The sequence below is a fragment of the Gymnoscopelus braueri genome (assembly GCF_963280865.1).
Source record: "Gymnoscopelus braueri genome assembly, chromosome: 2".
NCBI lineage: Eukaryota > Metazoa > Chordata > Actinopteri > Myctophiformes > Myctophidae > Gymnoscopelus > Gymnoscopelus braueri.
The window spans coordinates 8420601-8436363 of NC_137604.1; the positions used below are offsets into that span (position 1 = coordinate 8420601).

Here is a 15763-nt window from a genome sequence, read left to right on the forward strand (position 1 = left end):
GCAGCAGATCTACAAGCTGGAAACGCAGCGCGAAGCTACACGTTTTGAGCTTGTAGATCTGCTACTTTTGCTACTTTTGCATTTGAATCCTGAAAGGTTTTGGACATATGAGGTTTCCACCAGACATAAATGATGTGTTGTTGGTATGGACAGTGTCATAGCAGGGCATTCTCTTGTAGTAGACTCTCTGCAGACAGTTTCACATCAATACTCCCACTATGTTATTATCAAAGACTTCATCATTTCATGTAAAATGATCTGGTTACATTTAACATAAACAGGCCTGACATTATTTATAATTTTTTTTACTTATAATATTCAGTGCAACTGTAATGATGATCATTATATGAAGGAAACCATGCTTGTATATGTTATACGATACAATTCACAGCTATTAAAAGAGAATACAAATAAAACACATATGTGTTACACAGAACTTTATCACAGTATGAGACCGAAAGTGGTCGAGGGAGAGGAGGGAGAGGAGGGAGAGGAGGGTGGGGGCGAGGAGGAGGAGGTCTGAAGCCACTGTCTCTGCTACTGTAATCTCTCAAGAACAGATTCTGCACTGCGTTGGAATCTGTCGGGGAGGTTCGTCATAACATGTGCGCATGGGCGTGCCTTCAGATCAGGAAGCGGGCCGCGCTTTACCCAATCAAATGTAGTGGGCGGGATTCACGTGTCCGTCGATCCTTCCCCCCTCGAAACAAACCGAAACTAATTTAACAATAGCGTCCGCGGAGCAGACAAAACCACAGAAAGATATTCACATTTTAACTTACTCTTTCATCATAGAAACAAGTGGGCTTATAACCAAAACGATCCATGTTCTCTGGGAGAAGTGGTGTTAGTGTTCCGTGTAGAAATATTGTTAGTGGGAATGAAAACATAGTCGCACCAACCGGAAGTGATGCGCTGAAGGCAGACCAAAAACACCGGTTTCCTTGCGCTCTGGTGTTACGTTTTCGTCCGCCCAGAGCCAACAGACATAGAACAAACAGCAGAGGGCGCTGTTTTTCATTTTCAGTTGGCGATGGGTTCCCAGATTGCTGCTACTGTGACAGAGACACTGTGAAGCCAGTTTGTAGATTAGAAACCCCACCCCTCTCTCTCTCTCTCTCTCTCTCTATCTCTCGCTCTCTCTCTCTCTCTCTCTCTCTCAGTACTGCTGTCTCTCTGTCTATATGTGTTGTGTGGCTGCATGCATCATGACGCACATCATGTATCTGTGTGTGGAGGAAGCATGTAGGTACATGTGTGCTCGCATTTATTTTTTTTGCGTTCGCTTCCCGCGTTCGCGCGTCTTACTTGTAATTAGCCACACTCACCATGTGTGTGTGTGTGTGTGTGTGTGTGTGTGTGTGTGTGTGTGTGTGTGTGTGTGTGTGTGTGTGTGTGTGCATTGTGTTTGTCGCTGTGTGTGTCTATGTAGACCTACAGTATGTCTAAGGAATTGGAAGACTGATGAAAAAAAAGTGTTTTGCGAGATTAGAATTTAAATGATCAAATCATTTTTGTCTGTGGTTTTCCAGAAAAACTCATCTAAAATATCATTACAACTACCTAAAATTATTTATTTCCCCCCATGTTTGTACAGTCACTGGCATAAAGCACAAGTTCAGCACAATAAACAAAGTTAAACATTGATTCTATGTTTCTATGTCTATCAATGACACTTTTGTCTCTGCTATGTTTAGAACAAGGGTTCCCAAACCTTTCAGGTCGTGACCCTCCAAAATAATCATATTTGAACTGGGGACCCCCCACCCTGACAATCACTTGGAATTGTAGGAGTTGAGGCCTTACATTTAGTTTGACTCGGTTCCACATATAAATATTGTGAAAATAGCGGATTTACAAGCTCCTCGAGGGTCTGTGAGCTTTTAAACCGGCTAATAAAAAAAAAATCCTCTTTCTTAGGTAATATTTGACAAGTTGGCCAATGTTGGTGCCGCGCTGTGAGCTTGTTCATCCGCTATTTTTGAAAAATCTTGAAAGTGGTTGAAAAATGTCTAATAGTTTTGGATTTTTTAACACAAATCTTCTCTTCTGGGGGTCTCTGGCACAAACCATTTTCAGATGGGGGTCCGGAAGCCAAATACATATCATTTTGGGGGTCCTTGGCACGAAAAAGTTTGAGAACTACTGATTTAGAAGGCATTTGTAGAATCAGGTCTTAATGGGTTAACAAAGGACTGAGACACAGCCTAACTCTCTCTTAACTGAAGGCGTGTCTGTCCTGTGCAGCGCTGCTGTCTCTCTGTCTATTTGTGTTGTGGGCTGCATGCATCATGACGCACATCATGACCTATCTGTGTGCATGAATTTACTTCACTGGTGCTGTATGTATATATATATATATATATATATATATATATATATATATATATATATATATATATATATATATATATAAAGCATTGCTCTGAACCGCCTTAATTCAGATCAATGCAAGGGAAAAAAAGTGGTGCCACTTCATAGGCAGGTCATTTCATGTAAATATAATTGTCAGTAAGGTAGCAAATTCTTATCTGATCTTGAGCAGAAAACATCAAACACTGAAACGTTAATGTTGCAATTACATTTTATTGGACTCAGAGAACACAGACTATCAAACTGACTGTAAGAACAGCAAAATTATCACATTTATCATTGTTCTTGTATGATCTGTCCTCACAACTCTTTATCATTAGAATAGAATCAACATACATCACCTGCAGAGTATGTGGAGAGCTGCACGGTTCACACATGCCAAACTTTGTGTACATTTTCGTAATTTGATGACCAGCAGCGGTTCCAGTAGGAGACACAAAGGAGACTCTTTGTGTCTCCTACCAGAACCGCTGCCAGTCATTAAATTATTGGCTTAGGAATGCGACAAAAACTAATAACTATCCGTGAATTCAAATCTCCATTGGGTGACTAATCGATAGAAAAAAATGATTTTTGTTGGTGAACTATCCCTTTAAGTAGCCACAACCAAGCAGCATGTTAGACTGCAGAGAGAACGGCCTGATACAGATAATTATGCTAATAATTGTATTCTTCCCCAAATCATCTTGCTGTATTAATCACCTTCACAGGCTGCATCTGGCCCCCTGATCTACTGTATATGAACATGGTATTAAAATAAATATGTATGTTAAAACAGATGGCTGTTAGATTCATGTTATTCACATTCTATAGGCTCCCCTTTAACTAAATAATGCAAATATGAATATAAATTGTGATATAATGTCTACAGTGCATATTGTGTAGAGAATTACAAGGTAGTCAAACCAAAGCAAACACATAAACTACATGAAAACACAGCCGTCGTGTAGCTGTACCAACACAACACATAACTAATACATTGTGAAAATGATGACTCTACAGAACTCTTTCACACATCCAAGGCAGAGAGTCAGTACATAGTCCATCGTTCCATCCTTTCTTATCCCCGTTATGATACACAGCACAGTCTTCTCCTCCTCCAGAGTCACTAGGCTCACCACTGCGCCAGTACCTGGAGAACATAATAATAGCTTTACAATGATGACTTTTTTTTTCTTTTTTAGTCATGACCTCTCCTCAAATGATATTCTGGACAGTGAAATAAATATAATTGTTTTAGTGACAGTGTGGCACGTTATACAAAAACGTTATCATTTGTATTTTGTTATTATTAACCTAATACCATTTAGAAATTAAATGTGTGGAACATGATATGTGGAAATAGGTGAAATGTAGTTCAAATGTTAGTTGAAATTAATAAGAGTAGAATGAAGGTAAAGTCTTACGTTGGTGTGGTCAGTGGTTTTCCATCTACCCATTTCCACACTCCTTCCTGCTCTGTGTCAGTCAAACCCAGCCAAACATTCTCGTTCCAGTCAACAGTTCTGTTAACAAAGTCCTGGACAGAAAAGCTGCTGGTTACTGAAGTACACACTGTACAATAGAGAGGTTACACACACACACACACACACACACACACACACACACACACACACACACACACACACACACACACACACACACACACACACACACACACACACACACACACACACACACACACACACACCACATCGCACCTGTTCTTCTTTGCTGTTTATGATGATCAGGTCAGATTGGTTGTCTCTACAGTCTTGTCTGCTCTGCTCCCAGGTTTTCTTCTCAGTAGAGATGTAATAACAACCTTTCTATTTCTAACAACAAAAGAATAAAGTTATGTGTGTGTATTTTTTTGTCATTTGCTCATTAATGACAAATGATGAACAACATGATATAACAATGAATAAAAACAATGATGTCTCACTGACCACAGAGCCTCCTCTTCAGCTCATCTCGCTCTGCAGTTATGTTGTTGTATCTGGACTGTAACTCATCTCTCTCTGCAGTTATGTTGTTGTATCTGGACTGTAGATGGTCCAGGTCTTTGACCAGGTTGTTGTTCTCTTCAGTACATTCTGGACGGAGAATCAAACAAACTGATGAGTTTTACATACAACTTTGTTCTGATTGTAAATCCAACCAAATAGGACACAAAGTATTTCAAGCAACAGCATTAACTCTATTTCTGATTAAAATACAACATCTACTGTTTATTATAGAATGACACTCACTGGGTTTGACCAGGCCAATGATGACAGCCAATAGGATCACACACAGCAGACCCAACAGTCCCAGACACACTGCAGCAGCTCTGGAACGATTGTTCTTTGACTCATCAGAGGCTGAAAAACACAAGACAAACCTATGAGGATACTTCAGAGGGTTTAAAGTTTAAAATTAGTGACACTTTTTAACATGTTATGATGCTTTATGACAGATAACAAGTCATTCATTTTCTTAATTGACAAAATAATATCACATAGAGTAAACACAACAGAACTTTCTTTCTTTGATTATATCTTTGACATGTATACTGCGGTATAGTAGGTGTAGTGTAAAACAGGTGGTTGCTGGCCCGTGGTGGGTGGTTGATAGCCGGGCATTGTAAGGGTTAAACAGATGGTTGAGGGTGCAAACATTACTATATAAATTACATGCAGTACTTATAAGAAACTAGTTGACAATTTGTCTATCACATTAAGTTGACCTACACATATGATCATTTTTGCCTTTAAATAGTTTTGTATAATTAGAGTATAGCCAGTCCTCCAGAGGCCACAACAGCACTGCTCTTGTGTAACATCCATAGATGTGTTAATAATAGTAAGGTATTATTACAATACAGTAATAAGGTGTAGTAGGTGCTGCTAGGGTAAAACAGGTTGCTATAGGCCGTAGTGGGTGGTTGCTAGTGCCTTGTCAAACAGGTGGTTGCTAGGGTACAAACGTTACTATATAAACAACATACAGTACAGTACTTAAAGAAACTAGTTGACAATTAGATGTTTTTGTCACCTTGAAATAGTTTTGCAGAATTTGAGAATAGCCACATGTATCAGACACCAACTACCAGTGTGTAACATCCATAGATGTGTTAGTTAATCATTGTAGCGTTTAGTTTTACCTCCATTTTGCGCTTGTGCAGCGTTCTGCTGTGTCCCAGGGTCAGGGTCAGGATCATCTGCAGAGACATAGATGTCTACTATCCTCTCCTCTCTCTCTCCTCTCTCCTCCATCTCCTGCTGCCTCTCTCTTCGGCCATATCTGACCTTCTTTGTCAGGTCTGGTACGGCGTACACGTCCTCCGCCATTCTAGTTCATCTTCAAACTACATTCGTTGTACAACTTGTTGGAGAACTAGAAGTCACAAAAGAGGAACACTGACTTGGTGGAAAAAGTTACAAGAGCCTATCACCAGAACCGAGTTCACTCTTTTGAGGGGCGTGACGTCACTGAAGTGCAGTGGTGTAAAGTAACTTTGAAAACTTAGAAAGTATTTCCAAATTTCAATAATTTTACTTTACTCCACTACATCTCAGAGGAAAATATTATACTTTTACTCCGCTACAATTATTTGAAAACTTTAGTTACTAGATACTTTATAGATTTCGATTATTATTACAAAACATACATTACCCACTTCAGCCCTATATAGAACTTTGGCTATTTGAAAATAGCCGATCTACAAGCTCACAACGCGTGGTGATGCGACACGTTGTGAGCTTGTAGATCTGCTATTTTCAAATGATTTTATTCATTTTGAAAACATGAAACGGAAGATCTCTGCATACTTTTACTTTTGGTACTCAAAGTACATTTTGAATTCATGACTTTTACTCGTAACGGAGTATTTCTGCATTGCATTATTGATACTTAGTTAAATAAAAAAAATGCGTACTTTTTCCACCACTGCTGACGTGCATGGGATAGATGTTATTTGCCTCAGAAACGCTGAGAGAGGGCCAATGCTGTTTCCTTATGGTTCTGTGTAACGTTATTAAAAGTGTTACATACGTGTTTACGAGTGCTGGAGACTTTATGTGCTATTGTTGTGCCTTTTGGTTCGACACACATCATACTGTATAAAGCAGGGGTCTTCAACAGGGGGTCCGGGACCCCTAGGGGGTCCTCAGAGTTACTACAGGGGGGCCACCAAATCTATGTGTGATTGGATTTTTCTTTTTACATTAACCACTTGAACCCTAGCATCCCTATTCTGAAGAGAACTTTAGCCAAAAATAGCAGATCTACAAGCTCACAACGCCTCGCGCGGCGTTGTGAGCTTGTAGATCGGCTATTTTCGGCAAAGAGGTGTAGAGGGAAAAAAATAGTATTGAGGGTTTTAAGTGGTTAAATGTCTGAAAATACACATTAACATGAAAACACAATTTTATACATTATGTAGTGGGGGTCCCTGCTTCATCTCGCTTTCAGCTAGGGGGTCCTTGGGCTGAAAAACGTTGCAGACCCCTGCTCTAAAGACTTTAGAGTTGAGCACGTCCAGACAAACCAGACTTATCAGGAGGATAGACAAAACAACCTACAGTAGCCTCCAGCTGTTATATTGAATGACAGCAGGGCAGAGACTAACTGTAGTTCAGACAGAGAGAGAGAAATGAGAGAAATTGGTCAAAAGGGGGGTGAGTGTAAGCAGAGTGGCTCAGAGCCTGATATCTCCCCGTACAACGGGGAATTCTCTTTAGCAGGGTGAAAGTGGCTTGAAGTTCTTGCCGGAATATCCCATCCTTCATCTGCTCATGTTATTTTCCTCATTCATGCATCCCTGAACACATGAAGTCAATTTATTTATGCCTGTACAGTATAGTGTAGAAATTACACAAGCACACGATATCATGCATAGAAAAATATCAAATGGTGTGTGTACCAGAATCATTTGTTAATGTGACACAAAACTTCAATATCAATATCAAACTCAACAGTTACTTTTCTTTGAAATTACAATTAAACTGTTTTGGAATTGCAAGCACATAAAGCACTATATAGCCTAACGTATAGCAAAATCTAATCAAATGGTGTATGTACCACAGATGTGTTAATCTTAACACAAAACTTCAATATCAAATTCAACAATGTTTTAAATTAAACATAACTATAACTCATATAGAAACTAACTATCCTAATAATGTGTCAGCCAACCTCAAATAAATGTTTAGAATGTTGATGGAATTTGGGCTAATTCGTCTCTGCCAGTGCTCCTGATGTCAAGAGTAGAGTGAGTGTTTTGGTTGTGAGGGGGGAATGCCTAAACGCACACTTTCCATGCACGGCTGTTTTGCTGTAATCTATTTACTGCAGTGCTCAGTGATCTGATCTGGTGTAGAGCCCGCCTCCTGCATCCTGTCATTTCCACCCAGACACATAGAGACGCACAAAGGCTATTTCCGTATCCGCTCTAGACCGGATCTGCAACCTGCAAAGTGAACGGATCAGAGGCAGTCCAGCACTACAGACATTGACGTTGTGAGTGTGACTCGAGATTTAACAAAACCTCTCTGTGGAGTAAATAAACAAAACAGCACGGATTACGTTGACACAAACACACTGGGACGCTTTAGAAGCACTTTATAAGAAAACTCATTTTTATATTAATCTAACGTTAGTAGGCCTACATGTGTTTTCTTGTTGGACAAGATTCCGGGTCGGAATCTTTTAGCGGAACACAGTACCGTGGCTAGTGGATAAGAAGTTGGCTTTCCACGCAGAAGACCCCGGGTTCGAATCCCATAGACCTGTATGTCACTAGTTAGCTCTTACAGTATGTGTGCACGTAGCTGCATGTCAGGCTTAAAAGAGGAACTGCTTTACAGAAGTTACAGATAACGAAGCAAACAGGAAATGTGAGCAAATGTAAATGCCCACCACACTGCTGTGGTGAGCATTCACACAGCAATGATCTATTTATTTTGTTTTTGTTTTTTTCTCTTTTTTTAAGTAGTACATGAAGAGTAATACAAACAGAGTAAGGTAACCATGATGATCCCATAGCGTCCATGAATCATAGAAAAGCTTTAATGATGAAAGCCTCTACAGAGAGCACCTTCAAAAGAGCGTTCACTTCTGCTTGAAGGGGGGCCACAAATGGAAAAAGTTGCACAGTAGGTTGTAGAAACGGTATTTCCTCCCCCAGCTTCGTCAAGGTCCTGACAGACATAACCAGATCACCATTTTAGTTTGTTTGTGTGTCTGTTTAATCATCTAAGAACAGATGGGTGGATTTTCATGAAACTTTAGGGCAGTAGGCTGCCCTTAAAACCTGTTATAACGGCATAATGATACTGTAGCTGATGTTCGTGTGAGAATAATAGCCACATCATTGTTCAGATCTGCAGCATAAGATAGACCACATCCTGTTGAAGATGACACTTGTTATTTTATTTTGGATTTGGACATAATTTAGGACTTTAATTGAAAACCCTTAAAATGTGTGTGTGTGTGTGTGTGTGTGTGTGTGTGTGTGTGTGTGTGTGTGTGTGTGTGTGTGTGTGTGTGTGTGTGTGTGTGTGTGTGTGTGTGTGTGTGTGTGTGTGTGTGTGTGTGTGTGTGTGTGTGTGTGTGTGTGTGTGTGTGTGTGTGCATCAGGCGTGCAGGAGAAGATGGGGGTGATGAACCGCGGGGTGGTGTACGCTCTGTGGGACTACGAGGAGGACGGCGAGGAAGACGAGCTGGGCTTCCTGGAGGGAGACTGCATGACGGTGCTGAGGAGAGAGGACCAGCTGGAGACAGACTGGTGGTGGGCCCGCTGCGGGGACCAGGAGGGCTACATCCCTCGCAACCTGCTGGGGGTGAGGCGCAGGCACGCACACACACACACACACACACACACTGTTTACACTTATTTTTTTTTGTAAGGACCCCCAGTTTGATATGTTTTAGACTCTAGTGGTTCGCAAACCTTTTTGCTCGAGACCCAAAAAGAGAAATGTGATGTCTCCCCTGGACCCAAACTGGTAAAAAATTGCAGATCTACAAGCTCACCGCAACGCGTTGTGAGCTTGTAGATCGGCTATTTTCACTTCTTAAAAGTTACATTTGCGGAATATCTGGAATTTCTTTACATTTTTACTTTATTTTATTTATTAAATTATTTTGTAAAAGATTAGAATTAGTCTCTAACTGCAAATATTTATATATTTTTTAAGTCTTTTTAAGTAATGATAATTTAAAAAACTAAAATATTTTTTTGCGACCCACAATTTTTTTATTGATTGAATATTTTATTAACAGGGGGCTGTTTGGGAAACAGTATATGAGGCCACAGACCCCCACCACCTCGGGGTGCAATAGTCTGTGCTTTGCTTTCAAAGACTGAATGAGGAACTTTAAGGTTTTCATGTTGTGAAAAGGTTTGGGAAAATGGAAATGTAGGGAAAATAATTGTTGCAATAGATGTTTCTCTTCAGTACACTTGTTTCATTCACAGCTGTTTTCACTGGTTGCACAATTCACATCTGTGTTGTTGTAATCAGATTTGAAGATGCTCTGAGAATGCTGTTATTCAACAGCGTTATGTCATTATAACGTGTTTTAGAGAGTGTTTACAATGAGACGTGTAGCTCCACATTAATGCTGTGGTTTCTCTGTCATTAACAACAGCTGTACCTGAGGATCAGACCCCGACAGAGGAGCCTGGCTTAATCTCAGAGAACCCTTCTCCCAACACACACACACACACACACACACACACACACACACACACACACACACACACACACACACACACACACACACACACACACACACACACACACACTCACTCTCTCTTCTGGGCAGAGCAGGCGAGGAGATGTGGAGCTTCTAACATAAGTAGGATCTTTGGACACAGAATATTTAGATACAGTTATTGAAAGCGATATTTTCCAGACCATCTGCTTTGGTAGAACGTTGTTGTTCATCCAGACCTCTATCTGACGTCTGAACTCACCGTGTTCTGTGGAAGAGACAGAAAGGAGCACAGTAACACTGCTGCTGGAAGCACAATACCTTCTACACGTTGTGTACAGCACATCCATCCATGTACCTTCTGTTCAAATGCTTTTCAATATAAAAACTAAATAAAACACTTGTTTTGTTTTTCATTTTTATACATTTCGCCCCCTATTTCTTCATTCATTTTTGACTCAGAGCACAAATTTAGAAATGGGAAAACCAGTCATTCTACTTATTCATTAGAAATTGGAAAATGAGTCGTTATCCTTTTTTTTTCTTATTTGGGTTTTGGAAACGACTATTTATTATTATTTATTATTATTTTATATTGAAAGTGATTGAACAGAAGGTACACAGATCTGCATCCATGTTGATAACCTGCAAGTGAAACCATCTCAGACTGGAAATGCGCACAAAAGACAAAGACAAAAGACTCTTGTTTCATTTTTGTTTGATGCTTTTGTCTGGAATAAACCTGAATTATCTGTTAAACACTCTATTCTGCGTTGGTTCACATAGACCAGCTTCTATTAGCTACAAAAACACACAAACCTGTGTGTGTGTGTGTGTGTGTGTCAACCAGTGGGACTGGACCCAGAAATGGGGCGTGAGATGTTCTGACAGGGTCAAGAGTTTTCTATTGGATCCTGACTCAATGGGCAATAATATATTGTTAACGGACAGAAACCTTGTATCTCCATTTTTCAACTTTTTGTAAATCAATGCTTATCTTCATCATACAAGAGTATCAACAAAAAGTTGCAAATACAATTGCCGATCCACAAGTTGACAATGTGTCACATTGCAATAAGTTGTGAGCTTGTAGATCTGCTATTTTCACTATTTCTGACATAGTTTTAAGTGAAAGTGCAAGTGATTATACAGTATCTGCGGGTTTTTATAAATATTTAACCAATGAAAAGCTTGTGGCTAAATAACTACACTGGATGCATTGGAACGCAGCTTCTTTCTTTTTTTTTTTTTTTCAAAACTTTCTTGGACATACAAGGTTTCTGCCCGACAGCGACGATATTCTGGTCTTGATTTCTAACATGAAACCAGTTTATAACCTCTGAAATAAACCCTGAATACTGGAATGTAGCACAGAGTAGAAACCAACTGAGAGACAACTGACCTGGATTAGTGTGACAACACTGATCATACACATCTATGATGCCAGCATTGTGTTTGTGTGTGATGTGGTCGTGAGCTGCACTTCATTGTGACTTTGGTCTTAGCTGTGATTTCACAGCTTTGTTGAAGTGGTCGGTCATTATGTCAAGAAACAGAAAATTAATGAATGCCTATTATCTGAGATATTATATATCTGATAATCGTTGCTGTCGGGCAGAAACCTTGTAATCTCCATATTTCAACTGTTTATGTTTTTTCGTAAATGAATGTCCTACTTCATCGTACAAGAGTGTCGACCAAAAGTAGTGGAAATAGCCGATCTACAAGCTCGCAATGCGAGGCGTTGTGAGCTTGTAGATCGGCTATTTTCACTATTTTATTTTATTTTTGTAATGACAATAATAAAACAGGAATGGTTTTGGACACAGGTTTTTAACCTACAGCGACGATATATTATCTATAAATCTAATCTATTCTAATTCTACATCACTGCATTACACAGGTGGGGAGTTGAAGTTGTATCTCTGTTGGTTTCTACTGTGTGAAGGTACCTTCTCCACCTCTCTGATGGAGCAAAGGTTTCTGTTGTGTCATGTCATAAGAGTTGGTGTGGGCTATAGACGGTCCTCACCCTCGCATCGCATCACATCCATCGCATCACATCGTATTCCACCTACCAGTACGTCTGAAGACATCTAAACTCGGACTGCAATGCAGGTTGTTTTTAAATCTCTGAACTGTTTCCACACAGTTTTAGTCCCTATCTTTGAATGTATTTGTCACCAGGCGTGTCGGTAGGCGGAGAGCTCGGATACGTCTCGCTATGCGAGACGAAAGGCCTTTACTGTATGTACACAGTCAGGTGCATTAGGATTCGGAGCGGCTCTGGTACCGAAGCTGTGTGTGAGCCGTATCCTGAACATTAAGATGCAAGCTAGTTTCTCTGGAGTCATACTGTTGGCTCACACAGTGTTCAAATGCTTCCAGCTAACAGTCTGCACATCAGAAGCAATGAAAATGTGAAATAAAGCATAATGCGCCGCCATCCCCCCCAATTCTGTTTGTGCAGTCACATAAACAAATCCTACTGTAAATCAAATTAGTCAAAGCCATCTAGCTTGCCGCTTAGCAGAAATGGAATCTCAAACATACAGCATATTTTAAAATATATTTTAAAACATATTTACATGAACATGAAAAGTTCAGAAATGACAAGCTGATGACAGTTAACTAAAGCAACTTTCACGAGGCGTATAGTTACAGACTCTGTAGCATTCACAGACTGTGATGGAGGTGTTTGTCTTGAGAGACTAGATGCAAGTGGATCCGGCAGATATACACATCTGGTCTATTTCTGCCGCTTGTGTCTTAATGCATTTGTATGGGATGCGGCACATGCACAGCTTCTGTGCCGGAGCTGTTCTGGATCGTAATGCATCTGGTGTTCGTTCGCCTTGAGGCTGTAATAGGTTTGTTGCTTTGCTTTTATCTGAGCTGGTTGTCTTAACTTTAGATTTGTTTAACTGCATTTAAAAAACAATAATAATAACAATAACAAGCACAAACACGTTTAGCCACCCATTAAACCCAGGAAAGCATCTGTCATTTTTTATTTTAGCGTTGGCTATTCAGAAAATAGCAGATCTACAAGCTCACAGCGCGTCACCTCGTGCGAGCTTGTAGATCGGCTATTTTTGAACATTTTCGAAAAATCTTGAAAGTGTGAGAACGCCGATTTAGAAGGCATTTGTATAATCGGCCTCAGGTCTTAATTTGAAATCTGACTTTAGACACAGATCCATGTTCTTATGGCAGTTTAATCATCAATACAGGTTTATATGATCTTATCTAGTCTGACTAATGGATGAAAGGTTGTAAGCATTACTGTAGCGTTTGTTTGAACAAGAAGCAGAAGGGTGGCTGGTTAAGTTAACTATACAGTTTATAAGGATGAACCAAAGGTGAGACTGAGACGCATCACAGGAATGTGAAGCAAATCGCCTTTCAAATGACTTACTGTTATATTAACAACTTTAAGGTACACATTCATGGCAGAAACCCTGCTCCTCTGGTTAAAACAAACACAGGTTTGTGAATGATTCTTAATGTAAGATGACTGAGTTTCTGAGCTGTTTCAGTTTGGATTTGACGCTCTGTGATGTGACGCTGTTGCTTTTCGCTGCCTCTGCTGTTCTTCTTTTAGTGTATTTTTAAAGAACCTGGGTGTGCCTGTGTGTCTGCTGTTGAAAAGGTAACATGGAGCAAATGTTCTTGCTTTAATTCAGAATTGTGAAAATAAAAAGCTGTGACAATAAACAATGAATGTCATAACCGCACAAACCTGAAATGCCAATCCCGTCTGCAACAAAATATGCTGTTTAGCCTTCATATGAATTAAGACAAAATGTGATGGCCACCATTTTTATGAGTGGAGCCTATCTTTCATAATTACTAGCACAAAAATGTAACAAATTTGACATGTTTTAAGGATAGTTATAACACCTCCCTACACGATTCTCTATATCCAGTATAATAATGGATGATGTTGAGGTATTGACTGAATATTAAAAAAAAGAATTGAATTGTTAATTTTGGTTTGTGTTTTTATACATTTGCATTTCTGAATTAAAAATCCCCAAAATAAAAAAATATCCCAGAAGAACTCATTGATTTATGCTGCATTCTTTTTTCTAAATGTATTGTTTCTAGTGAACTGCACTGAAATACTTTGGAGAGAGAGAGAGAGAGAGAGAGAGAGAGAGAGAGAGAGAGAGAGAGAGAGAGAGAGAGAGAGAGGAATTGAATATAAAGGACCACAATGGAAACAAACCCCCAAGGGCTTTTTGTATTATCCTTTTAGCATCATTGTAAAATGTACCACTGTATTTGTAAACTGTTAATAAAGTAATCAATCAATCAATCAGAGCAGAGCGAGAGAGTCATAGTCTTCCTCCATGCAGTCCTGACTCCCAAGCACTTTACCTACATCACTATTATGTTAACTTCATGTAAAGAGTATAAGAATATATCAGTATATATCAATATAAGTATAAAAGTCTGCACAAATGTTTTGCTGCTCAGTGTTTCAGTTTACTTAAAACACAAACATGTCAAGGACATTTAGCAGGGGGATACAGGATAGGTGGGCACTAGAACATCTGGGCACCTTCATGTAAAACTGCCTATTTTGTCCAGTTAAAAAATATATATATTTGAAAAAAAATCTTAAGAAAAGTAAAGTATACATGATGTGATCAGACTTAATTTCTCCTTCAACTTATTGTTTATGGCCCAAAGTGACTGGATATACAGGTTATGTAGCAATTGTATAATTGTATATTAGACATTAACTGTCGAAGTTTTTTTTTTGTGCCAATTTTACATGGAGGTGCCTAGATGTCCCTGAGGTGCCCAGATGTCCCTATAGTGCCCACCTATCCTGTTACTTAGCAGGAGACTCATTTTGTTTACCCTTTCTCCTGTTGTGCTTCTGCATTGTAATTTCTCCTGAAAATATCCTTACTTTTGGACAACTCAACCCAGGGCCATAAAGTTAATACTAAGTCCACTGGTGGAAAAAGTACTCACATTTTTTACTTAAGTAAAAGTGTCAATACTGCAATGTAGAAATACTCTTTTAAAAGTAAAAGTTACTTGAAGTAAAAAAGTATTGGAATCACTTCAGCCCTATATACATTTCGGCCATTTGAAAATAGCCGATCTACAAGCTCACAGCGTGTCGCGATGTGACCTGCTGTGAGCTTGTAGATCAGCTATTTTCAAAAGATCTTATACATTTTATACATGATACCTTGTGAAACGGGACATTCTGCTTAATGAGTACTTTTACTTTTGGTAGCCCACTTTAAGTACATTTCGATTACCAGACTTTTACTTGTAACAGAGTATTTCTACATTGCAGTATTGATACTTAAGTAAAAAAATATGTACTTTTTTCCACCACTGCCTAATCCTATTAAACCTCAACCTGAATTCGTTTGAATGATAAATCAACAGCTCCCCCTTGTGGACAAACATCTGGATTTTTCTCACCAATTTTAGTCCATGTTTCAGAGCAGAATGATCTCCTAAAGAGGCAAAATCTCTTTGGTACCAGTTTGTTTGTATTATCCATTAAGTACTTTGAAACATGATAACTGTTTCAACCCACCCTACAGAATCATTACTGCACACAAGCACTGGTTTAAAACAAAAGTTAACATCTTTACTTTCATGCCATTCTGTTTCATTTGAACTCATTGAAATGCAGTAAAAACTGTTAAAACACTAAAAGATATGAATACATGTA

General features: G+C 39.2%; 1 protein-coding gene and 1 long non-coding RNA gene across 2 annotated transcripts; both read right to left on the minus strand.

Annotated features, from left to right (window-relative positions):
• Positions 1–2834: 2834 nt before the first annotated feature.
• On the minus strand, positions 2835–4179 carry LOC308102049. The gene is made up of 3 exons (XR_013934608.1): positions 4074–4179; positions 3780–3892; positions 2835–3505 (listed from the first exon to the last, which is right to left on the minus strand). It is a non-coding gene; the product is annotated as an uncharacterized lncRNA (long non-coding RNA).
• A 114-nt stretch (positions 4180–4293) lies between these two features.
• On the minus strand, positions 4294–5684 carry LOC308104936 (uncharacterized protein; the record flags this gene model as incomplete). The annotated part of the gene is made up of 3 exons (XM_080455575.1): positions 4294–4448; positions 4605–4715; positions 5498–5684. 3 exons carry the CDS (start codon positions 5682–5684, stop codon positions 4294–4296), a joined length of 453 nt encoding a protein of 150 aa, XP_080311701.1.
• Positions 5685–15763: the final 10079 nt, after the last annotated feature.